General features: G+C 52.8%; 8 protein-coding genes across 8 annotated transcripts; 5 read left to right on the top strand and 3 right to left on the bottom strand.

The window, feature by feature from the left end:
• Positions 1–346: 346 nt before the first annotated feature.
• CABS01_04992 (tat pathway signal sequence) lies at positions 347–2,245 on the bottom strand (the record flags this gene model as incomplete). The annotated part of the gene is made up of 2 exons (XM_060538362.1): positions 347–2,004; positions 2,092–2,245. The coding sequence occupies 2 exons, from the start codon at positions 2,243–2,245 to the stop codon at positions 347–349; spliced, it is 1,812 nt and encodes a 603-aa protein (XP_060405534.1).
• A 1,712-nt stretch (positions 2,246–3,957) lies between these two features.
• Positions 3,958–5,308, bottom strand: CABS01_04991 (uncharacterized protein; the record flags this gene model as incomplete). The annotated part of the gene is made up of 2 exons (XM_060538361.1): positions 3,958–5,031; positions 5,240–5,308. The coding sequence occupies 2 exons, from the start codon at positions 5,306–5,308 to the stop codon at positions 3,958–3,960; spliced, it is 1,143 nt and encodes a 380-aa protein (XP_060405533.1).
• Positions 5,309–7,328: 2,020 nt separating this feature from the next.
• On the top strand, positions 7,329–7,865 carry CABS01_04990 (uncharacterized protein; the record flags this gene model as incomplete). The annotated part of the gene is made up of 1 exon (XM_060538360.1): positions 7,329–7,865. The coding sequence occupies one exon, from the start codon at positions 7,329–7,331 to the stop codon at positions 7,863–7,865; it is 537 nt and encodes a 178-aa protein (XP_060405532.1).
• A 3,609-nt stretch (positions 7,866–11,474) lies between these two features.
• CABS01_04989 (uncharacterized protein) lies at positions 11,475–11,738 on the top strand (the record flags this gene model as incomplete). The annotated part of the gene is made up of 1 exon (XM_060538359.1): positions 11,475–11,738. One exon carries the CDS (start codon positions 11,475–11,477, stop codon positions 11,736–11,738), a length of 264 nt encoding a protein of 87 aa, XP_060405531.1.
• A 3,890-nt stretch (positions 11,739–15,628) lies between these two features.
• Positions 15,629–16,624, top strand: CABS01_04988 (uncharacterized protein; the record flags this gene model as incomplete). The annotated part of the gene is made up of 1 exon (XM_060538358.1): positions 15,629–16,624. The coding sequence occupies one exon, from the start codon at positions 15,629–15,631 to the stop codon at positions 16,622–16,624; it is 996 nt and encodes a 331-aa protein (XP_060405530.1).
• A 2,873-nt stretch (positions 16,625–19,497) lies between these two features.
• Positions 19,498–20,304, top strand: CABS01_04987 (GDSL-like Lipase/Acylhydrolase; the record flags this gene model as incomplete). The annotated part of the gene is made up of 1 exon (XM_060538357.1): positions 19,498–20,304. The coding sequence occupies one exon, from the start codon at positions 19,498–19,500 to the stop codon at positions 20,302–20,304; it is 807 nt and encodes a 268-aa protein (XP_060405529.1).
• A 1,276-nt stretch (positions 20,305–21,580) lies between these two features.
• CABS01_04986 (uncharacterized protein) lies at positions 21,581–22,033 on the bottom strand (the record flags this gene model as incomplete). The annotated part of the gene is made up of 1 exon (XM_060538356.1): positions 21,581–22,033. The coding sequence occupies one exon, from the start codon at positions 22,031–22,033 to the stop codon at positions 21,581–21,583; it is 453 nt and encodes a 150-aa protein (XP_060405528.1).
• Positions 22,034–23,098: 1,065 nt separating this feature from the next.
• Positions 23,099–24,582, top strand: CABS01_04985 (uncharacterized protein; the record flags this gene model as incomplete). Its single annotated transcript, XM_060538355.1, has 4 exons — positions 23,099–23,156; positions 23,229–23,459; positions 23,512–23,604; positions 23,675–24,582. The coding sequence occupies 4 exons, from the start codon at positions 23,099–23,101 to the stop codon at positions 24,580–24,582; spliced, it is 1,290 nt and encodes a 429-aa protein (XP_060405527.1).
• Positions 24,583–25,043: the final 461 nt, after the last annotated feature.

Raw genomic sequence — 25,043 nt, 5'->3', positions numbered from 1 at the left:
CAAGCATCACGGGCACGTCAGAGATGGCGAAAAGAGCATGAGATGACCTGCTTGTATTGCAAGGCGACTAAAAAGGTATCATATCAAAAAGCATAAAGCCCTCCAAAAACGCCGAGCTGAAACCTGGCCCAGAAAGATGTGAAAACTCCGGCCCCATCCATCACCCTGTGATACCCCCGACTTTTTGTGTTGTTCTCGAACATACAGCAGAACTCAGAAGGTTGGCCATCCCCATTTACGCGACGACTGGCAAAGCTTATGATCCCCAAAAACTGGATAGAAGCTTGTTCTTGAACCGCCGCCCCAAAACAATTGCTTAGCGGACTCATTTCCGAGAGCATTCCTTCTAGTAATAGCTCTGGAGATCGTTGCTGTTGCCAGCGTTTCCACCACCTCCGTAGTTACCGCCACCGCCGCCGCCGCCCATGGGACGACCAGCTGGGCCCGTGGGGGCGTTCGGCGGAGGACCCGAGTTCCACGCGCTAAGCGGAGGTTGGTACTGTTGCTGTTGACCCCCCTGGAAGCCGCCTTGCTGCTGCCCAGGGAGGGACGGATAGCTGTTGTCGTCATACTCGACAGTCTGTCCGTACCCTCCCTGCTGGTTCCGGGGCTCGACGTCGTCGAGGGAGCGGTAGCCGTGCATGCCACGTCCGCCACGGCCGCCCTTACCATTGCCGCGGCCTCTGCCACCTCTTCCTCCACCGCCGCGGAAGCCACCACCACCACCACCACCACCACGGCCACCGCCTCCTCGCCCAGAATGGAAATCGCGGCGCTCATTGCGGCCGTTATAGGGGTTGTGTCGGTGGTGGTCGCGTGAGTAGTCGCCGCCATCATGTTTCCGCTTAGAAGACTTGTTGGCGAAGAGCGATTCATACTCGTCTTCGCGGGGGTCCTCTGGCTCGATGCGCAGGATCATCTTCTCTCCAACTGTTGTCTCGAAGGTCATTGCCTTATCGGCGGGAATCGGTTGCCAGTTCTGGATCTTGCCGGCATCTACGGGGCGGGCACCCTTGCGGAGGGCGAGCACAACGAGAGGCGACGGGTTATCCGTATGGAACTTCGCGGTGGCGGGAACGGGTCGGAGGCTCGCTGCCCAGATGCTATTTTCAAAGCACGCTGTGCCTGTGACCTCCCACTTCATCTTGCTGCCCATGCCTCCAACCTTTTCCAGGATGCTGGCCGGGCAAGGACGAGGGCAGATGAGAATATTGTTGGCGTGGAACTTGAGCTCCTGCTCGGGCAGTCCGGAGGGGATCTGGGCCATCTTCATCAATTGCGCCGTGTCTTCCTTGCTGATCAAATAGCCTGTGAAATAGACAGTCTTCTTGATCCTCAGTCGTTGCGGGCGAACGTCAGACGAGTGTTTGCCAATCTCCTCGTTGTGAAGGTTGATCATATGCTGCACCTCAGCAACCTCAACCACGGGGTCCAGGGTCGTTGACATGTCCGCGACCTGAACGACCTCCGCCGTGATGGGGCCGCGTGTGCGAGTAGCATTGATGTTCTGCTTGCGGTTATACTCTGTCATGAAATCTCTGAATCCCTTGACGTGTTTCGGACGGTCCTCGTAGATGCGAATCTCTTCGGCGTTCTTGTACGTCTCCATGACCGCGGTGAGAAAGAGCTGCTTAAAGTGCATCGTGCTTGAAAAGTTCTGGTTCGTCGGGCTGACTGCAGGTTTGAGCCCGACCATGTCGAATTCGAGTCCCTTACTGTGAATCATCCTCTTGATGAGCTCCCCGAAGCCTCGCTCGGAGCGGCCCGTCAGCAGCACGCACAGAGCGTCCTTTTGCTTGACGCTCAGCTTCACCAGCTCGACAATCTTTTCATTCCACCAGCCTTCCCACGCGCGCTTCTCTTCCGTGTCGGCGCCCTCACCCGTCGCTGAGAGGATTCGGGAGTCGTGCCACCAGCCGCCGTTGCAGATGACGTCTTGACTTGACAGCACGCCGATCGTAGGGCCGCTCCATAATGCGGGGTTCGGCAAGGGAGTTTTGAAGACTATGGATGTCAGACGACGTTAGCTTTGGGTTCAGAAGATTGGCGAAGGAATCACGCAACGCGGCAGCATAGAGAAGGTATACTTACGTGTGTTGTCAAAGTCGTAGATGTGCAGAGCCTTGATCTTATCGACGGCAGGCAGCTGTGCCGTCGCGATGCTCCATCTGCTCAATGCAGTAGTCGTCGCAGAGGATGTCGAGTAGGCCGCCTTAGCAGAGCCATTGGCGTATGCGGACGTCATGACTCGGCGGGTGAATCTGGAAGCTGCCAACATGAATGTTGACCAGACTTCGAAATTCCGAGAGAGGTGGGAATTGTTCAAAGAGCGGGTCGTCGATAGATTCGCGAGCGCGCAGAACCAGGGCAGTGGCTAGGGGACTCGAGCTTTGCTACAGTGGTAGGTGCGACCGCGGCTTGTGCCAGTAGGAAGTTTTCCCAGCCGTTGGCTTTGTGGGGCTGGCCCGTCATTATGGGAGGCAAGTCCCTGGAGAGCGCTGCTGACCGGCTGGGCTTTCTGTGGCAGCTCCCGTCATCAAGCAGCCACTGCTTATGTCATTAGGGGATGGGCCGATTAGATAAGCAAACTCCACGACTCTGGATGAGAACCGCGGTGTTGACGGCTTCCAATCAGCATCATGTAAACAATTAACAAAGATTAAATTAGATTTAGAGCAGGCCGTCATATGGTAGATGATAGGGATATCTCCTTTCGACGAATACTCACCAAGGTCAGGGAGCGAAGGTCAGTGTCACTAAAGGTGCACCTGGACGTCTTGCTCTACGTACTCCGTACCGTGGCACGCGTGGCTACCAATACCGTCCTCCCGCCCCACATTCGGTTCCGAAGTGTGGCGAAGTGGAGATATCAAAGCCGGTGAACGGTTCGGTACTTCCCTCGGTCAAGGCAGTTTCGCCTCCTTTCCCAGTCTGACGGCAAGTTTCTGGAAAAAAGTTATGATGGAAAGGTACCTGAGATTGTGTGATTGAACCAGAAGGGTAAGCGCTATGGTGGAAGCTGTTGCTGCTAAGTAGTGCACTTGTCGTTTAATGCAACAACTCTGCTTTTCTCTCGAAAGATGCCGTTCGAGCTGAATGAGTACGGTGCTTAATTTCTATCAAGAGAAGAACTTCATGACTGGGGGTCGAGTGTGGCCGTTAGTTCGTGGTGTAATGTTAACCTAAGTACCACGGTAGGAGTCGTGCAGCAATACTGCCTCCAGCTTGCAATGGCTTGCCCACTCAACATGTAAAACAAATGGGTTCACGAAGGAGACACTAATTGACAGATAACAGTTTCTCTCATTTTCTTATTTTTTTGCAGTCTCGGCTGAACCAAACCCTGGTCAGATTCGTGCCTCTTACCAGCACTTGCTTCCGCTGAACCACCGTAAGGCGAGGCCTGCCAACGACTATTTCGTCAACTTCAGAGTTTTCGTATCCATCCTCCTCTTTTCTCGGCGTGTCTTCCCTCGCCGTCCACGCCTCCCTGGATATCATCTTCCTTCCCAAATTCTTCCATCTTTGGTGCTCTCTCGCAAATCCTGTGTTCCCGTTCCCAAGCGAACATACAGAGGCCAAATTCCTGGCGTGTAAGTTCCAAACATTGACGGCTCCCAACATAAGAAAAACATGTTTTGAGGACATACAGGCCCCTTTCGTCCATAAAATAGCGGACATTGTGAACAGGAAAAAGAAAGACGACAAAAAAGCAAAATCGGGGAGATTTCCCGTACCATAACGCCAAAGAAGTAACCAAGTGCCTTTCCCATGGGTATTCCATGCCTCCTTTTGTGGCCCGACCGATGCAATGCGTACTCTAAAAAGTCATGCTCATGAACCAGCCAGGGTCCCTTCATCATATCATACCACTTCTGCTTGTCATCCCTTTTGGACGCTTCTTCCTCATTACTTCCATCAATACTTCGTGTCAAATTACACGGTGTGGTATGCCGACTACAATGTCGGATCAATGGCGCCAGTGTCGGACTGCTCACCAAAGTCTAGGAAGGCGTCCCAGTTGTCATTAACGGGGCCTGGGGTCGCATCATCGCTTCTGGGCTCTTCAAACCGAGACGCATAAGGGTTCACGTGTCCGTTGAAGTACTCGTGCGAAGAAAGCGTAAGCTCATTCAGGTGCTGCTCATGTTTCAGGTCGGCCATCGAATGAGTGTCTGGGTAGTACATCTGCTGCTGTAGCGGGTTGCCCATAAACATTTGAGCCATCGGGTCGCTCATGTCCAAGTTGGGTACCATCATCTTCGCATCCATAGGCAGCTCAGCGGTAAAGGATGACTCAGGAGAAAAGAGGCTGTGATCGATTGTCGTCATGGGTGAAGGGAAAGCCGAAGCTGTTCGCGTCGAGGGGGTGCCAGCAGCAGCGTCTGATGACGGCGACAAAGCTGGCGGCGACTGAGGATGATCACGCGCTACCGGTGTGGCCATGTCCATGGGCGACGCCACTGACTGTGTTCTCTGGCGTTGGTATCGCTGGGTCTCGGGCTGGAAGTTTACCGACGAGAAGGTTGGTGACATGGGGCTGGTGACCGCGTTTTCGGACTGAGCGGGCTGCGACAAAGACATTGAACGTTGCCCGGGAACGGAGTACATTGAGTTCGTAATGTTACGAGACAATGCCTGTGCTTGCTTGTTGGCGTTTGGGAACTGCTCGGCAAACATCTTATTGATTGGGTTTTGAGCCCATTCCTCGTTGCGGAGCCCGGCCACCATGCTCGCCATGGCTACTCTGTTAGCCAAAAAGGCATTGACACGGTAGTCGAACTCTGGGGAACCGGTCTGAAGGTGAGCAGCCAGCATGCGATAGGAGCGAGGCATGTCGTCCTCCTCCTCTTCGTACATTTCCTCCGCCTGCACAATCGCTTCAGAGATCTTGAATCCCTTGCCGGTGCGCTTCTTGTGGATCTCGCTCGCCATCTTGGCGGACTGCACACGGGCTTCGATACTACGGTCCGCCCGCCGCGAGGCGGCAATGTAAGCGCGCTCTTGGTTCTCTTCATGAGATCTCTCCGTCTACGTGTGAATGGTCAGCATTTGGATCCGGGGGAATGGAAACTTTCTTCTGGCAAGTCAAATAAACCACCATGGCAAACAATGTTGTACAAGTGTGGCAAGTACAGCCAAATTGGGGGGAAAGACGTTCGAGGATAATTTGATAGTCAAGGAATGGGTACTAATGCGGGCAGGATGATTTGACTCGATTATCACGGCTTGAACGTACCTTCTTCTGTGCCCGTTCAGTCTGCATCGTAGGCGACAGGTTGCTGGCGTCCAAGGAGCGCTTCGGCATTTTCGTTGACGTCGAGGATTCGGAGATCGACGAGTATTATAGATGGTTGAGTGGTAATGGGGTCAAAGGTGGCTTGGCCAGAGAGGTAGCTGATGCGGGGTGCAGGAATATATTGGAAGCTTCTATTCACTTGCGGTGATGGGCTTCGTTGTGGCTAGAACCTTGAAGCCGGAACCACCTGGTATCGCGATGAGGTTGGTCGAAACCTAGTGTTTAACTCGGGGATATAGAGACGTATGAGTCGTACGGGTTTATCGTGGTGTCCTAAGACGGTTGCGTTTTCTGAAGGAGCTCGTCGGTCGAGGGACCAAAAGGGTGTGTGGAAGTTGGGGAGGCAAAGTGTGGAACAGGGCGGTATCTAAGTCTTATACAATCCAAGGGTACGTGCTCGGGAGAAACGACTGGGTATTAGTCTCGAGGTGCGGAGCAGCGTGGAGAGGAAGAAAAAGGCAGTGAACTGGCTGGGCGTGCGGTGGAACAGAGGACAACCCGGAGCAATGTTCCATGCGAAAGCATGGGAGAGGGTTCAGTCTACCTTGGGCGGGCGAAGTGAGAGAGAGAGAGTGAGAGTGAGAGCGTGAGGAGGTACTGCTGGGGGTACATCTGATGCTGGGTTACGGAGTACTGGTTCGGGGATTGACCAGACAGATGGCGGCCGGATAGATGTGACCGGGGACATGGTACATGGGGAAGGGGTTAGGTTCGTTGTTCTGTTTGGCCGACCTGATGCAGTTGCAGTGCGCGAGACAGCGAGATGGGAGCTTGACTAGGTACGCTAAGGATACATTGGGCGCTGGGAAATGCGGTGTTGCTGGCTGTGCCGCAACTGGGGCAGTCCAGCATAATTGGCAGAAAGAGAGACGGCGAGGGACGGCAGAGTGAGAGGGGAAAGGGAAAGTGGCATTTCGACTGCTTTCGATCGCTAGACGATCTTGGAGGGTTTGATCGGGTTACGCTCTGTTGATCGATCTCGATGAGAAGGGACTGTGTGCTAGGCCGACGCCCGTGGAGCAAAGTACCCCAGTAGTCACTCTTCACTCCATCGAATGGAAGGAAAGGGCTGCCCACTCTCTCTGCTTCTCCTTCTATTCCCCCCCTCTCTTCTGATCTCTGGACTGGCTGTCTCCTGCCGCCCGCCCTCGTACTCTACTTCTTTTAGATTAGCGCCGGGTCGTTTGGGAAGATGGCAACCACGGTTTGGTCGTCGTGGTTGTGTTGGCAGGGGCTGGGTTCACGGCTAAGGCAGTCGCCAGTGATAGGTAGGTATTGTAGCTTTTTGGGAAGGCATACCTAGCTTTTCCCTCATGTCAATCATTCTTGCTCCTTTCGACTCTCCATCTGTCTTTTCACCACAGTCTTTCATTCGTAATACCTACACCTCACAGATTTATGTCTTCCCGTATGTTCTGTTGTTAGACACTTTTGCCAAGCTCGAGATCGCAGCGGGACGTGTACGGACAGACAGAGAGGCAGGAGCACCAAATGTCTCGAGGGCCGCAGGGCAGGTGCAGATGCAGCAGCAGCTGCTGCATGGGGTGGAGCTTTGGCCTGAGTGGGGCGATCCCAAGCTCGGGCTCTCGCCTGTGCCACATCCCCACCCGAATGCACCCAAGTGCAACCGACAGGGCGGGATCAATCCCCGGGCCATATGCTCCAGGCCTTATCCCAGTCACGTCCTGTGAGAGACTCAGAGACAGAGAGCTTCTTCCCAGTGGTCCAATTTTCCACCGTCATTTTGGGCAGTTCCGCATCGATTCCTCTTGCTGCATCGAAATAATGTCAATACACTCGCAGCTACGCAATAATTATCGAAACAAGTGGTAACTGGGACGACGCGCTAATACGACTACTTACTCTCAGCACACAACTAATTCATAGTAACATAGTACATATTCGGGTGTCCCATATGTTCGTAAGCTGTTCGGAGTGGGTTTCGCGCAAAGAAGGTGCTTTATGTACAGAGGGAGGCGGGAGCGTCCCTCCACGAAACTCCGTCCTTTCCCTAAAAACCTATGATTCCATGCACCCTGCTCCTTCCTGTCTTCCCCTTGCCTACATTCGCCATTACGGCAAGAGACATTGTATACGTATTTACACAGTATACTTTCTTTTCCTTCCTGCCTTTTGCGAGGATTGTTTACAAGCGGGTAGTAAACGAGCAACCGCGTTGGCGGACAGGAAGAGAAGGCCGGAGGGTGGGTGCAAATTTTTACACGGGAATTTGATAGGAGAGAACTACCTGCACTTCGTACCTTGGACACGAGAAGAGAATCGACAGACGGAGGCCGGGGGGGTTCAAGGTGGCCTGCTGCAACCATCACTGACTAACAACGACAACCTTGACAACCACACAACCACACAACCACATCGACCGGCTTCATTTCGTCCCTCGATTTGTGCAATCTCTACCTGCAGATGTGCTGTTCCCCTCCGTGAGATACCTGCGTTCGCTGTGGTGGGTGGCGGGCCCAGAGTTATCGCTCGGGCGGAACCTTTGGGGTGCCAGTCGTACCAGCATCCCCAACTCGTCAAACTCTCTTGTCATGCTAAAGTCTAAAGACGCTTAGCAATGCTGCAGCCCGCTGCTGGCCATGTCCGACTGCATAGTGTCTTATTCGAGACATTGGATGTTGCCCATCGGCTGCATTTCTGTCCGGTATCTCTTAGGTCCATCCCAAGAGTTGGATCCCAACTATCTCTTGGGTGTCTTGACACGCCTCAGCCAATCCCATGTGAGTGATTCATTTACTTCGAATGGCTCGCTCGCTACGGATGCCCGAGTCCTAGGTATACGGCTACACTCTGACATATCACATCACAGTTGTAGACCTGACATCGTTCTGATATGCGTGGGCGATTGCACCATGCCATACGGTGTAGCGCCTCTATGGCAAACTCCATTCCGCAAACATGCGTGAGCTTAAGACAAGAGAGGCAGGGGCCGGTCAATGTTCCACGAGCCCTGCGGTGCTTTGCTCTGCATCCATGCATGTATCCTACGGAGCACATTGCTTCGAGACACGGCACACCCACAACTTTGAACATTTCCTCACTACCCCGCTGACAGGCCGCGTACTTCAACCCTTGACCTGAACAAATCTGTACGGAGCGGTTGGCTACGGAATTTTTGCCAGGAGTACACTCCGAGGCCTCACCGCCAATAAGCCCAATGCAGTTGAGACAAAACAGCTTCGCTACGAGGTGATAGCTTGCTAGACCTGTATCAGTACGACCATAGCGATCTCGAAACTACTCCTTCCTCGAGTCGTCCCAGTCGATTTTCCTCCCAATCTAATGGAGAGGTCGCTACCACTGGTCTTCTCAGCAAGATGCAGCTGGCATGTCATGGAACCCAAATGCATCACCAATCAATCGAATAGTCTCGTCAAGTCTCTGTGGCTATGGCAATAGACGTACTGCGTATGGGTGGCTCTGATGAAGCCGATGCCATCGACTGCACCAGAGTCTCAAACCGATTACATCCGATCTCACTACGGATAGGTTAACTTACTGATGCTTGGTTCGCGGTTCCCAATCCTGTCATCTGTGGCATGAGATACCTTGCTGTTGTGCTAGGGCTGTACCTTAGCGTTTGGTTGCTCCAGCGGTATAGCACCACGCGCTATTGATCAGAATACCTCGACACTCGGTGCTAGAATCTCTCCGCGTCCGCAATTCGGAAAGAAGGGTGGATCCGGTAGCATGGGGCGACTGGCGACAGCGACGATCGATCCCCAGGGTCCGATGCCGACTATTAGGGGCCCCTAGCAAGATGGCGATGAGAATTGACACGCTGCCACGCTTCGATACACTGATCGGAATATTCTAGCACCATTATTACCTACGAACTTCCAGACGGCGGGTGCCCTCTTCAGAAACAACAGATTCGCGAGCGAGTAAGGAGCCAAGCCGTGCCGACAGTGCCAATTCATTCTTTGTTCATTAGTCGACAGTCCAGGAGGTCATCCTGCCTTGCAAGCGAATGCCGATGCAGGACGAAACCACTTGCGATAAGGTCTTCTGCAAGAATTGCAGACTGTGCGATGGTTGAAACAGTATACCTTCTGACACATTCAACCAAGCCGGTGGGGGGATTATCGTCCTAATCTCCCAGATCAATATCGGTTCACCTCGCGCTTCGCAGGTTTCGCAAGACCGACCCTTTACGGAAGATGTGCCACCAGGGTCACGCCAACAGACGGGATGGCTGCCCCCAGCCTACGCTCTGGGAACGTGGCATTTGCAGGTGCCTTGTTCGCAGGCGGTAATGGTGGCACAAAGCTGCGTTAAATCCGACCAGCCATGACCCGCTCAGTCTAACTCGAGGAAGCCGTGATGCTCACGCAGATTCTTCGAGAGGGCCTAGACTCTCGTCGGCGGCAGCCAAAAGTTTGCCAATTACCTCCAGGCACAACATCAGCTTACCTTTCGACAAGTTCTCCGACTCTTGCTTCAGAAGCTCAAGAGTGACAACACTCATTTACGAGCCAAGGGTTAGAACAAACCTACTTTCGCACATTCTCAACCTTGGACCATGTCGCCTTCTGCTCGAATGGTCTCAGTGGGCATCACATGCTGGATACAGCTTTGGGCACTCAAGTATTTACAGCATACGCCTAGCAGAGTTGCACAACAAGCAAGGGCCAACTGAAAAGACCAACTGGACACAGGCCATGATCAGAGCGATAACACTCCAGTTGACAAGAGCCGCGAGCGGAATGTTCTTACCCCGCCGCCGCCGTGGCCAACGCGAGGGATGGTGGTGGTTGCTTCTCCAAGAATTCGTCGTCACGGTTGTATGGCTGTGCACTGCCCCTCGCGTACCGAATTGTTGGTTGCAACCTCAGCGGATGGCTTTCAGCTGGTTCGCTAGGTTAGACAAGCCTAACGACGATGTTGATCAGGTCGAGTAGGTATCAGTCTCGAGGATGTACACGCTACCACGGCTACCAAGTACTAATCGTCCAATCTTGCGGGTGTCACCTAAGCCCAGGAGAATCCATTTTTGCCTAGTCCTCTGGAATTTCTCCCCGCCAGACTGAAGTCGACTTGGTGAGTTGCTCCTAGAGATCTAAAGAAATTTGACGTCACCTCAAGATGGATCAGCTGCTTCAAACATTCAGTGGATGATACTGGGCTGAGAATAGTAGTTACGTTCCGTTTTTGGTGAATTCTGCTCGCCCGCGGGTTAGCTCTGGCTCAAGCGCCACGTTAGACGACAAAGTTGGACTTGCCATTATTAAAACGACTGGCGTTGCTCGACGTTGAGACGGAGCAATCTGTCCGCGCGCCACTAGCTCACCCATCTTCTTTGGTGTGTGAAACCGATACTTGGAGTTACAACAGAACCATGGCAGACCCCTCGAGCGGGACGAACCTCTCTGAGACCAATCAGCAGGCCACGGTCCACGGCCCAGTCCCGGCAACTCTATGCTCCTCATTCTACATTCACGCCATAGAGTGGTGGTCTACAACCCATGGGGGCGGATATCTCGAGCACATTTCGACACCGGGTTTCTGGACCCCCAGGGCAAGCCTACCTATCTGCCGTACGGATGCTTACGCCTATCCGTGCTTTGATCAAGTTCGATAATCACATAATCAAAGGGACTGCGAAGAACCACGGCATACAGACACAGGGGCACCAACGCCGGGCAGTCTACCTACTCTGATCGACCTTCTGCCACAGCGGGGCAGCGGGTAGTATGTCGACCCGCCTGCCTACTTCCCGTATGGGAATCAACCATGAGAAATGACATATCTTTGTCGTCAGCCATCGAGGTTCAGCCGACACTGTCCACTCATCTCTCATGGTTCTGCTGGCTGCACGTTGCTTACTAGCTGTGGAACCATGCTAACCAACGAACTTCCCATGTCGACAGTGCCGTTGCTGCATCTCGGAACCCCAGAAAGTCCATTCGGCCGGTGAAGCAGATGCTATGTACAACCTGCCGAGCCTGCGAACAAGCCTTTGAACCACACCCTTCCCCGTTTCCCCAATTACCTGTTTCCTGTGGTTTGTGGCGAAACAACGACAGACACTCGACTCCGTCCCATCTGGCTACCACAGACGCACACGCCCAGTGAGCTGTCGCCCCTTTTCAAACTTGCGATACGCAAGAGGGCGATCGAGGTTATCGGGCACATCCATACCCCGCAAATTGCCATGGTTTGGAGCATGGGATTTTGCTTCCCCCGTTTATTATGTTGCGACCCTCGGCTCCTCGTCATTGCAAGGAGCACCACCGCTCACTTTGCTCGCCGCACGTCACAGGAACATAAAATTTACGGCATTCCCATGAGGAGTATTCTCGGCCATCTCGGCGATCTCGGCGAAGTGTGCGCAAAATATATGGCTCGATGCAGCGGTGCAGGTGTTCCATCCAAATTTGCAGAAGAGCTTCTTAATGGAGCCAAAAGTCGACGTTGAAGATGGAAAATCATGTCGACGTTCGTTTCTAGATAAGCGAGAGATCGCGCGCTGACATCTCATGTTCGGAGCCGTGACGGCCAATCGACCTTTTCGCCTCCTACCCCGGATCCTGATCTCATCAATTTGATTCCAAATGCCCCTTGCTCCTTCTTGTGAGTCAGCATAAATCAGAAACGGCCACCAGCGACGTTGGAGACGCCCCGCCTATAGTCTCTGCTGGGCAAGGCTAGGAGGCCAAAGCCAGGCGATCAGGCGATCGTTGATAGACGTCGGCAGATGGCACTGGTCAAAGACGCACGCCGAGGGGTGACTGGAATATTCTTAAACAGCGGGGAGGAGCGCCACGTTCCTGAACCCTGACGTAAAGTCTCACGGGTCGCCTGGAGGCTGGATGCGCAAGGAGCGGGCACCAAGGACGCCCGCGGAGACGGTTCACTGGGAAAGTGGGAATGCAGTTGCTGGTGCCCTATTACAGCTACGTTGGATTGGCATTGCAATCTCCATGGAAGAATGCGATGTGTAGCGCCGACGAGAGAACCCTGGAAACTGGCATACCGGATACAACTCAAGATTTTGATCAATTCGTTCAGAGATGGCACTCTTTCAGCCAGAGAGCATTTAAGCTGCGTTAGCGGCAATAATCTATTTCTGCATCAGCATAACACCGGTCACAGCCAGTGTTCCGACGATGCACGACATCCATCGCATCTCGATCCCCCACCACGTGGTTTTGCAACTCGACAAAGACACTATCGCGAAGACAACAGCTCAAACGTACCTACTCGCTCTGGTGCTCTAGAGAGCGTCCGGGCCCGCGGACATAAGCTGCAATGGAAGATTGATCGTGATGTCTGGACGCGCTACCACACCAGAGCTTCCTCACTTGGCTGGCTTCGGGAGGCTTGTGGTACTATTCAACGCACCTAGTGAGAGGGGGACCTTAACCGACAGGCTGGCTCAGCCGCTAGTGCTCGAAGAGAATAAGGAAGCCTACACAACTGCTCAGAAATCTCGATGGTGGCTCAGACAGCCGATGGCCGCCTGCCCAAAATCCGTTCCAGCTTGTCTCTTTGGCACGCCGGTTTTTCCAAAAGCACGTCGGGCTGGGATAAGTCAAAAGGGCCTTCCACCGGGATAGGAAACCAGCGTTCCAGACGCTCGCTCAATTACCCACCAGCCACTACCTGAGCCCCTGTCGTTAGGGAGACACTGTGTACTCAAACTAGAGACATCGTGCCATTTCAACAATCCGGCCAGAGTAGTCCGTATTGCTCGTCCACCATCTGTCAGTACTTGGTGCCATGTGAGATGCCCGGCTTGGGGGAACACTGGGAGGAGGTTCTGCTTATGCTGTGCTACGTGCGCAAGCAGCCCGAGGAGCCGGGTGGGGGAATTTACTAGCAGTCCTGCAGACTCATCGGGCCGCCGGGACGAATTGGTGTGGTGGCTGGACTTTCGTTCGGCCCTGGTTCTGATATCCCACCTTGCGGCCGGATAGCCTGTGGAAGCCAAAATGCTTCCAGGACTCTGCTGATACCGGCCAAGCCTTGGTGGAACGCATGGTGTCTCTTTCGCCCGCTTTCAAACATCCCAGCGGTGTTACGGTAAGGTTGACTCTTCTGAGGCTTCAATCAATATTGATAGCATCCGCAAGGACTGCGGATTTCAAATTCTCGGCCCCATTTCTCATTCAAACTGTTCTAAGTCAGTCCTAGTTCTTCATCGTTTGTCCTGTCGCTTTACAGATTCCGCAGATTTCCTGACCATGATGAGGTGAGCGCACGGCCTAAGTGAGCCCTGAGCCGTTCCGCCCCGATTTCCAGAGAAATCCACGAGAATCGGGCGGCAGTGCCCAAATGGTCTCTCTGGATCCCTGTTTCCGATTCACACGACATGTTCGCAGATCGGACGGCGGGCCCCGGATTTCGCGATCCCCTCAAGTTCTGCAGGGCAGTCCGCATCGTGGCATGGCCAAACACAGGGCTCCCCGGCCCCTCGAACTGGTTCCTTTGTTGGAGCGATCGAAGCAGCCAACGTGCCATCGGAACATTCACAGCCCCGATTCCAACGTTCTGGGACGTGGGCCAGCTACTTTCTTCTGGATCGGGAGCAACGATTCTTTAATCTAGCCAGCCGAACACCCCCCCGTCAGCCCTGCACCTACCAGACGAACGATTGACCGTCTATCAGAGTTCACGATCTCATGGGAAATTATCACCAACGGTCTGCATCGTGTTTTCTCGGCGGTGCCATTTCGATCCGCTGCCGCTAACTATCACCGCTTGGGGTTCCCACTAACGATGGGTCAACCTGCAGCGGGAGTTCCTGTCTCCATCGCAAAGGCTCGGGAGGGTAAGGGTATTGGGTCATGCCGCGATTCAGGACCCCGATTGTGTTGAACTCCTCGATGCGACAGTACTCTGGATCGCGCCTACTGCGCTGCGACACTTTTCCTTACCAACACTAACACTCCAAGTGGAGATGGTATCTGCCCAAATCATGTGCTTTCAACGCCCTCAACAGGATTTTCTCTTAGGCTCGACTACTGACGCCATACACTTCATAGTTGAAGTCGAATTCTGGTGCAAGCGCAAACAAGAAGCAGAACGTCCTTGTGTAAGCGCTCAGATGTAGCAGCGGTTACTAGGCGATCGGCCCCACGCTGTCCGCGATGCCCTCGTTGTTGCGCGATGCTTCATTTTGCTTAGGAAGACTTTGATCGCCATTGGAACGCAGCAAGGACTGTTTTCGAATCCAAGCGCGACGAGGAGATGACGAAACTGAGCCATGACGGGCAATGTGCGCGATAAACTCCGTTCAATTGACAGCCAGCACTGACATGTCGTCAGTGCCATGGGTGCCTCGGCCAAGACTGGTAGGAGACATTGCGGTTCTCGGGTGTTTTGGTACGTTCCGCCGAAATGGAGGCTCTCGTCAACGTTTGAGCTGCGCATAGATTCCCAAGGAAAGCTTTCCGGGCCATTCTACATTGACTGGAAATGGGACACTGTTCGGTCCGCCAATGAACCAATCCTCTCTGAAAGCTCAGAAATGGTTCGCTCGATTGAAATCAGCATGTTGATCTGTCGGGAAAGAGGCTGGTCGCATAAACATTATTCTCGCAACTGGCGCCCGGCAATATCATTCAAACCTCTATTCCGATATGGCACCGTTGATGGCTGATAAATTCAAGTCAAGTGGACTGGCCTGTCGGCTCGCGTTTTCTATGTTGCAATTGTCTCGAGACTGGGATATGTGGAAGGATTGTGACTGCTGAGTAGGGATCGGATTCCTTTATCATGACTGAGTCGAGCCAATCTAAATCTTTCCAAAAAAGCGAGTTAAAAGCGAAGAGGCGGTCGCCCGTCGCGTCGGCTGTGATTATCAAGCTTCAATGGATAAAGTTGGGCGGGATGCTGCCAGAGTCGAACAGATGATGGCGAACATATCAACTTTTGATGGGCTTCGGACAATTTTGAGGCATGGAGACCACGCTGAGGCGGCTTCTGCTGGCGTCTAGGGGACGGTCCATTCGACCGAAATGCAAAGCTCCGTGGAATCCTCACGATGTCGCGATCTAATGTTTTTTCATGTGAGAGGAGATATGGCTGCATCAAGACAACAGGACGGAAAGCGAAGGACGCTCGAGAACCCCTCCTTTCGGGAATACGGGCAGGCACCCGTCGAGTTTCACGACGTCGGATATCCCGTCTGGCGGTTAAAAAGGGCACACATCTTGGGACAGCACCCTCTCAATCATCTTTCCAGTCACGATCCAGAAGCATACTATTCCTGAAATTCTCACGTTCGACGTGGGTGCCTTTGCATTTTCTTCCACATCTTGCCATAGACAGCGCAACAACGCAAAAGACAAAACTCCCGCAGCCATGACCCTGCGATTCGACCCAGAGTACCAAGCCGCCATCGCCGCCAGAGACAGCGGCGGCGGAGGTCCCGCCCCGCCGGCGGCACCGTTCAAGGACGCCCTTGAACTCCGCGCCTTCTCTGAGCCCTTGCTCCGCACCGTCCTCCGCGCGCAGCCGACGCCGGACAACGTCCTCGAGACGCGTATCCCGTTCACCTCGCACGACGGACAGGAGGTCGGGCTCTACCGCTTCGCGACGCGGGAGATGATTGACAGCTCCGAGCCCCTGGCCGCCGTGGTATACGTCCACGGCGGCGGGATGGTCTCGTGCGATGTCGACATCTTCAGCCCGCAGATTAAGCGGTTCGTCGAGATGGTGGGGATGCCGTTCTTCGCGGTGGATTACAGGCTCGCGCCAGAGTTTCCTGACGGGCTGGGCGCCGAAGACGTGTATTACGGGTTAAAGTACCTCTCGGAGAACGCTGCGCGCTGGAACGTGGATAGCGGCAATATCGTCATCATGGGCGACTCAGCGGGCGGCGGGCTCGCGGCGGGCGCGACGTTGATGGCGCGCGATAGGGGTCTGACGCCGCCGCTGCGGAAGCAGGTGCTCGTGTACCCGATGCTCGACGACCGGACCACGGTGCCGGAGAATGCGGCGATGTACCCCTTTCTGGCGTGGAAGGCGCACGACAGCGTGCTCGCGTGGCGGGCGGTGTTGGGGGATAAGGCTGGGGACCCGAGGCCTCACGCGGAGGCGGGTGTCTCGTTGTATGCTGCGCCGGGTAGGGCTTCGGTGGAGGAGTTGAGGGGACTGCCGAGGACGTATGTTGATGTGGGCGGGTTGGATTTGTTCCGGGACGAGTGTGTCGACTTCGTGAGGAGGCTTTGTGAGGCTGAGGTGGAGGTTGAGTTTCACTTGTGGCCTGGGTTGCCGCATGGGTTTGAGAGTGCGCCGGGGATTGGGTGGGTGAAGAGGGCTTTGGAGGCGAGGAATGAGGCTTTGAGGAGGGGTTGATCGTGGTTTGCTCTAGAGAGTTGGGAGGGAGGGAGGACCGGGTAATGTAGGAAGGAGGTGGACGGCTTGGGCTAGTTGAGACTTACACCTACCTGATGCGTGTTATAGGTAAGATCAGGTCTTGAAAGCCTTGATCCTAAGCTAGATGCTTTCACGTGGTTTTCTTTTCTAGATGTAGATGTAAATCCATCATCTAGACCCAGGCCCGCGTTTCTACAACTTGCGAATCTGCCCAGTGGTACCCATGATCAGTATAACAGAAGACCACGCCCTCCATAGTTGCCTCGTGTATCGTACCGTATCGTACCAGGAAGACTAAAAGGTGCTAGACATACTCAAATGCTCCTTCATGTTTTTTTCTATTGTTGGTTTTCTTCCTCTGGTAGCCTCCATGGTCTTCGGAGATGATATGCATTGACTCCATCTACATCTCTGTCGGTTCATTACAGCAGCGATCTCGATCAACACCTTGAAGCGAATGGGAAAGGAGCTGGGAGCTAGTAGCTCTTGCTTCATTGAAGTCCAGGTAGTAGGATGAAGGACAAGAAGTGTCTTGGAATGAGTGCAATGCGCTCACATACATGATATAGTATTTCCTTCCTTCCGTAGACTAATCACAATAATTCTATGCAAAAGCATATCAGTAGCCCTTAGAAAAGAAGTGAGAAAGAGACAAAAGAGTTCACCTCGGAAGGCTACATCTCTTGGTGCTTATGCTGGGAATCGAACTCGAACTCGAGCCTGTCGTCGAGTAGGCTATTGGGCGTGATATAATTGACTGCTGACCATAGACCACTCCACCACCCAGCCAGTTTGACCTGACCCGCCGACCTAGACGAGCGCCTGCTGTACTGGTGACATGGATGGAGTTGAAGGGGTAGATATGGGCTTCTTCCTATGTGTATTGTGGGATTTGGGATGAGTATACGTTTCACGTGGCTGTTGTTCCTCGAAGGTGATGATTGGCTTCAAGTTGATATATATGCCCTGGTAGCGGCACAACCCAATCTTGGAGGACTGTGACTTTCACTACTTATAAAGATATTCTCATCAATCAGGCCTTGACCCGGCAAAGCTTGCAGTCGCTTAACGTGTAGACCTTCGGCAAACGGCCTGGAGAACGAGCTCTCGAAGTTTTGGTTTAGGAAGCGAATACTATTTCCTATTGAAGCATGCTCATGAACCTGAAGAGCCCGCGAGCTCTTCGCCTCTTGCTACTTGGCTACGACTCGGCCATACAGCACGAACTCGCAGTAAGGTGTCTTCAGTGAGCCACGCTGTCATCCGTGCCTAAATCTGTAAGCCAGCCCTTTACAATCCAGAGCTGGGGTATGTATTTGTAATGGGAGGTGCAACTCGTGTAGAAGCAGTATCTACTATTATGACAACTGTTTGTACGTATCTGAAATATATTCTTCAGAAATGATATCGGCACTGTGAAAGAACGACATAGGGTGACTGCACATCGTCTCTTGTCGAACACTCAAGGTAGACTTGACGAGCAAGTATTTTGAGACTCTCCAAAGACACTTCCGCGTTTGATGTCATGATTTGAGGGTTTTTCGCTAGAAGAGAGCGATGGATGGGTTCATTGGTGGTTTAACATGTTCCAAATGTCACCATGGATCTTGGAAGCTCTCACGCTTCGGAAGGTTACCAACTGAACGTGTTCAGAGCACTTCGTGTAATGTACATGCCCTTGTCCATAGTTCGGAAGTTCAGATTCCTTTCAACTTTGTATTGAATCTATTCCGCCTCTTTACATAGGACGAATACCTTCGTGCACCAGCGCCGGGTTGATCGGCCTGTTTGTACCAGGAGTCGGATGCGTGTGTAAGCGGACGGGACTTCTCAACCCTGCGACTCAACTTTCGCTACTCCGTAATAAGCCAAACAATTAGCCAATTGCCCCCAACACTATGTCTATGCTTTATGCTTACATGGCCTTTGATTAATGCCAAGAGAGGAGTCCCAACAAAGTAGCCATCAACTCGCCTTTAAATTATGGCGGTCTCAAGTCAGTTGACGTGATTTATTGAGAGTCTCGCACCAAACATCAGCCGAACAACTGCTGGTTCGTCCCAACTCGGAGCCAATTTCAGTCAAGGATCGGCAGTTCCCCGCAGTTCCCTTAGGCGGACCATTGACATTTGTCCAACGCGGCCTTCCAAGAGGGAAGGTGCCTGGTCTGCCGGGGACCGATGCAACGGGCCAAGCCGCTAGGGTGCACGTGTGGTAGCCACTCGGAGACTCGGGCACAAGGGCCTAAGAGGAATAAACTCATGAACCCCGGCCTCGCTAGCAAAGAAGCATACTTTTGTGCTCAACTCCAAACGCTAGACGGAGGTTCTTTAATGTTCTTAACCGATGGAATCCTCCGAAAGGGGGCAGACAGATCCGGTGTTTGCAGGAGAGCGGCGAGGAAACCCTTGCGATTCGGTCCAGTCCAGCCGGGGCCATGCATAGTCTCAAGTAAAGTTGAGCTGACAAGCCCAAGACTTTCCAATGTCGTATCGGCACAACTACGCAGTAGATTGACTAACCCTTTAGTTCGTCTTGCAGGTATCCCGACTGGCGGAACAATAGCTTTTGCTTCTCTTGGGCGTCTTGGCAAGTATAAAAGATACGAACTTGGGAGTCTCGGCCGAGCGGAGTGGAACCTCGACTTCCACTGCCTCTGAAGCTCATTACCGGGCAAGGCGATGGTATTGTTGAGAGACATGAGGCTTTGGATCCAGGTTCTCATAAGTAGAGCGTTGTTTGTCCCGGTTCATTATGGACATGGTCTTTGATACCTCAGCCTCTCTGCCTTTGCTCTGCCGTCTTGTTTTTGCTTCTTAGGATACCTCTTAGTACACCATACCATCAACATCATGAAGTTCACTTCTATTCTCGCCTCCTTGGCGCTGAGCGCCCTCACCTCCGCCGCACCCGCCGCCTCTCCCGAGCCTGCCGAGCTCGCGGCCCGCGCCCCTACCCTCTACCTCTGCGGTGACAGCACCATGGCCAGGAGCAGCGACTCCCAGATGGACGGCTGGGGTCAGTACGTCTCAAAGTACCTCAACATCGCCGTCGTCAACCGCGCCATCGGCGGCCGCTCATCTCGCTCCTTCTGGAACGAAGGCCGCTTCCAAAATGTCGCCAACGAGGTCAAGGCCGGCGACATCGTCGTCATCGAGTTCGGCCACAACGACGTCGGCTCCCCGCGCTCCAACGACAACGGCCGCTCCGTCTGCCCCGGCGAGGGCACCGAGACGTGCGTCTCGGACACGACGGGCGAGACCGTCTACACGTACATCTTTTACGTCATCCAGGCCGCCAAACTCATGACCGCCAAGGGCGCAACCGTAATCCTCAGCTCGCAGACCCCTAAGAACCAGTGGGCCACGGGCACCTGGGTTGGCACCCCGTCCCGCTTCGTCGCCATGCAGAAGAAGGCTGCCGCGACCATCAACGACGCGGCCGTCACTTTCGTCGACCACCACCAGGCCGTCAGCAACATGTACCTCAAGCTTGGATCGTCAGCCGTCAAAGCCCTGTACATCAAGGACAACACGCACACCAGCGCCGCGGGTGCCGACCTCAGCTCCCAGGCTTTCGTCCAGGCCATCTACCAAAAGATGAACGGCACAACCAGCCTTGCCGCCCACGTCAAGACACCTATCAAGACCGTCTACTAGTTGGAATTTCAAGTCTCATATGCGAGGATAAGGGAAGGTTCCGGTGGCGGAACCTGGGATGCGGGGAGGTTGATGTCGTCTTCTTGTCGAGGAGCTTGGCCTCTGATGACTTGATTGCTCGAATTTCACTGTAAATATTTCAATCAAAACTAGCCAAGGCTCTGTACATAGACGAAACGACACGTAAATAGTCAACAAGCCTTCATATTTTCCAAATCCTTTGTAAAATGCCATGTCCGCTCGGTACTTTTGGGTTGTTGAAAGGCCTCGAACTCTTGCTTTCTTGCCCACAGGCTGTAACTCTTGCGGCTGATTGCCTAGGTCAATTTCAAAGTGAGACCTTCAATGTACCTGTACTCTGTAAGGTTCTGTATGTGTCGATATTGTGATTGGATTATGAATGGTAGCAGCAAGCGGTCTTGTCTGTACCTTCCACACGTGACCACGAGACGGAACGGCTTAGGTATAAAAACCCCTTCAACTCCATTCCTGTCACTAGCATAGTAGGCGCCCTCTAGGTCGGGGGTCAGGTCAAACTGTGGCGTGGGTGGTGGAACGGTTCATGGTCAACAACCAATCACGCCGACAGCCTACTCGACGACAGGCTACGAGTGCCCGAGTTCGAGTCCCAGCAGTCCCAGCATGCGAACCAGAGATGTAGCCCCCAATTCAGCACCAGGGGGGTGAACTCTTTTGATTTTTTCTAAAGACCTGATTATATATGTATTCTAGGCATCCCTATTAGTATTGCTCGAACGTAGAACATTTACGAGAGTAAATGGCGATACCAAACTTTGACTACGTCTTGGCGACGCATGTAACAACTTCTATTTCTAGGTTTATCTTGCATCTCTGTTCACGAATTTTTGAGTGATCTCAGTGGCGTAGAGTCTGTTCCATCTACATCGAACCGTATGTTCATTTCCCGAAGGGATGCTCGACTGGTTCGGGCCTATGACTCCATGACCATCAACTCTCTTTCTCGTCTTCTTCTCCGAATGCCTTCCAAGGCATCATATGCGGAAGCTCTATGACTGGTTCCCGAATGTTTTGTCGCGAAGATGCCCTCGAGGCCGAGGCAGGGATGAAGTGAGCTACGGATGTTCCGATCACCCGTAGACACTATCTATCTTGGCAAGGGTTGAGATCACCACGTCAAGGCCAAAAGCTGTTCCGCTCATTCAAAAGTTGCCCAATGTAATGAATTGAGACAGCCTATAGTGGCTGTAATGATCGCGGTACCTAACTGGGACCGCTCGCAAATTTGATCCCATGATCAATCTTGGTACCCCCTGTGCTTCGCCTCGCGAAACGGGGCAAACCTGACGTACAAAAACACACGATACATGATCATCGTCGACAGCATCCATACCGCCGTGAAGACTAACCACCAGAAGATATCGTGTGCATCGAGCCAAATCACCTGGTTGCGAAAAGACCAGGAAAAATCGTAGTTCTCATAGTAGTCCCAGATATCCTCAGGGATAACATCCCAGTGTGCAGCGTAGGAGAATGATCCCATGACGATGGCAACCGCCGTAATGAATCCCATCACGGTGCTGAGGCAGATAAGAGTCATGATCGAAACGGCTTTGCGGGGAGTGTTCGTTTGCGACTCGTGAAAGATCAAATTCCAGGCACGACTGTCCATGAGAGGCCGCCGGGCGCCGTTTCCGCCGAAGGGATAAGACTCCGCTGTTGGGAAATTGGCCGAAGTGTAGCTCGCCATTGTTTTGTGTTGTGCGTGTTGCAAGTATTTTAGCTTTGATGATGTTCCAATGTTCGGATTGGGCAGTGGTGATGAAGTGTGAATGAGAAAGTCATCGAGACTGCGATGACACATAAAGAGGAAATTAAGTGAATTAATCGACGTATCTCCGGAAGATTTATCACCAGGGCTAGATCAAAGTGGCTACGAACCAACCTTTATGGTCTGACCCTCCGCAAACTGCGCTGTTCTCTTTTCAAGGTTGCGGGAAGCCTCGAACCTTCATCGTTGCCAACGCCTTGCAAAACTCAAATGACTTCTACCTGGGATTAGAGAGAACTTATGGTAGCATAGTTATCAGTAGAACACATGTCCATTTCCTAATGACTAAAGACTTCCAATATCACAGGCTCGTTGGCGAAAAGTCATTAGCAGATGCCGACTCCCTGCTTTCAAGACACAAGGTCTTGCCGCTAGAGACCTTTCTGGTTTATTATCAAGCTTATCACGGAAACTAAACTCCTTGTACGTCCTGAAGAGAATCTAATGTTTTTCAGATCCATCAAGGGGCATGAAGATTAGCTCATGGAATTATTGTTATTGTTCCATTGTCCGGTGCCATACACACCTCTATTTACTCGAGTAGCTAGGGCTGTGTTTCTCGTGCCACCGATTCAGTCCTCAGCTTGTTCAAGATTGAAAGTCCAAAGCTATTAAGCCTGTATTTGTAAGCGCCGAGTGCTTGAAGAGATGAGGTTAAGTCGGTGGAGACCACGCCATCCGGCTTTAGTCTTCCCGATGTCGCTCAGCTCCACATAGGCGCCGGACAATTACCCGCCTCACCGTTTTTGTGTATCAACTTCCCGGCACAACATCTCGGTTGGGAGGTTTTTATGTCAACGCTAGCTTTGATTGGTTGGAAAACTTCACTCTGCAGATGTCGAGTTCGTCTTGAGAACAACTTGGCTACAGAAGTCTTGCGCCCTTACTTGACATTCGTTTCATTAGCCTAGTTAAAAGGCCGTCTAGAGGTCGTCTGAAGCGGGTAAAAGAGTTTTCTCAATATCCTTTCCCAGCGCCATCAGGATGCAACTCGCCGAGCGCGAGGAAGCCGACTCGCTTGAGCGTGCGCAACCTACGGAAAGTAAGTTTTTGACTTGCCGTTCATACTCTCGTGGCGCGAAAGTACAATATGCTGATCTTGGAACCTCGACAGCTCTGGACGTAGCACAAGAGTCCCACAAGTACCCTGAGGGCGGCAAAGATGCATGGCTTGTTGTGGCTGGTGCATGGTGCGCCATGATACCATCCATGGGTCTTCTCAATACTCTTGCAGTTCTACAGGCCTGGGTTTCACAGAATGAACTTCATGGGCTCCCGGAGTCGACAATAGGCTGGGTGTTTAGCACTTACGCCTTCTTCCTCTACTTTTGCGGCGCTCAAGTTGGTATGAGACACATCTCAATCAAAGTAATGACTCAAGCTGATAAATCTTCAAGGCCCCATCTTTGACGCTCATGATGTGAGGTTCCTGGTGATACCCGGATGCGTAGGATCTGTGGCGTCTATGATGCTGATGAGTCTCTGCAAAGGTAAGGGCCATCATTTTCCCTCCTAAATGGCCAAAGTCTCAAACATTGCTAAACCTTAAATCTGTGCCAGAGTTCTATCAGTTTTTGCTCACCTTTGGTGTCCTCGGCGGCGTATCAGCTTCGCTTCTTTTCAACCCGAGCATCGCTGCAGTCGGGCACTGGTTCTCGGAACGTCGTGCTCTAGCTACAGGAATAGCCTGCACGGCTGGAGGCGTCGGCGGCGTTGTCTTTCCTCTCATCATTCTCTACATGGCTCCCAGGGCTGGTTTTCCATGGGCCATCAGGACGGTTGGGTTTATCTGTGCTGCCGCGTCTGTGTTGGCATGCACGCTCTTGAAGAAGAGGCTTCCACCAAGCAAGACATCCAGTGGCGCAATCGACCTCAAGGCGCTGAAAGAGACAAAATTCGGTCTCGCAACATTGGCCGTCTTCCTGATCGAGTTCGCAGTCTTCATCCCGTACACTTACATTTGCTTGTACGCTATCCATGAGGGCATCGATCTCCAGAAGTCTCTCCTCCTAAGTGCACTGCTCAACGCTGGAGCGATCCCAGGCCGTGCCCTACCAGGCTACGTCGCAGACCGATTTGGTCCCTTCAATGTCATGTGCGTCACTGCCTTGGTGTGCTCGGCATTCATCTTCGCGCTCTGGTTGACAGCGCATGGCGGAGAAGCTGCCACGACTGCCTTTGCGGTCATGTTTGGATTCTGGTCCGGAGCTGCCATCAGCTTGACGCCAGTCTGCATTGGACAGGTGTGCAAAATCGAAGACTATGGGAAAAGGAGTGGCACGGCGTTCTTTGTCTGCAGTTTTGGTGCCCTTGTCGGTGTGCCCTTCGCTGGAGCTATTCTGCAATGGTCAGGTGGCACTTATGACGGCCTTATACTCTTTGCGGGTGGTCTATACATCTTGTCGTTCTGCGCTTTTGCCGTTGCAAGAGGCGTAGCTTGTGGTTGGAATCCTAAGACCTTGTTCTAGACTTGAGTGAGACTCAGTCCAATATCTGGGGCCTTATTTCGTCAACGGAGACGAGACTTGTGGTCACTACATGTTAGATATTTTGATCATATTTGCATCAGCGAGAACAAGAGCCTCGTCACAAGCTTCGCTTAGTGATGATAGAGAATGAGAAGGCATGAGTCCGTATGTTCTGGGCTTTTGAACGGGGTTTTCCTCCAAGACAGCGATAAAATATTTCTTGCTTCAGGACTTGCTGTGCCCAAAATAGACTTTGAGAAACAAAGGAGCTGGAGTTTGTGATTTCTGATGCCGTCAAGTATCAGATTCCACGCATGAGTATACGAGCGATTCAGCAATGAATTGAGACCACATTGATGTGCGTGAAGATGAGCTGTTTGCTGTCAACTTGAATTCCTCGAAGGCAAGACCGGGTACCATAGGGGAATAGGAGACTGGCAATTTAAATACAAGTGAAGCCT

The sequence above is a fragment of the Colletotrichum abscissum genome, assembly GCF_030869225.1.
Source record: "Colletotrichum abscissum strain IMI 504890 chromosome Unknown Scaffold_10.1, whole genome shotgun sequence".
Lineage (NCBI taxonomy): Eukaryota > Fungi > Ascomycota > Sordariomycetes > Glomerellales > Glomerellaceae > Colletotrichum > Colletotrichum abscissum.
This window is presented reverse-complemented; position numbering and strand designations above follow the sequence as displayed.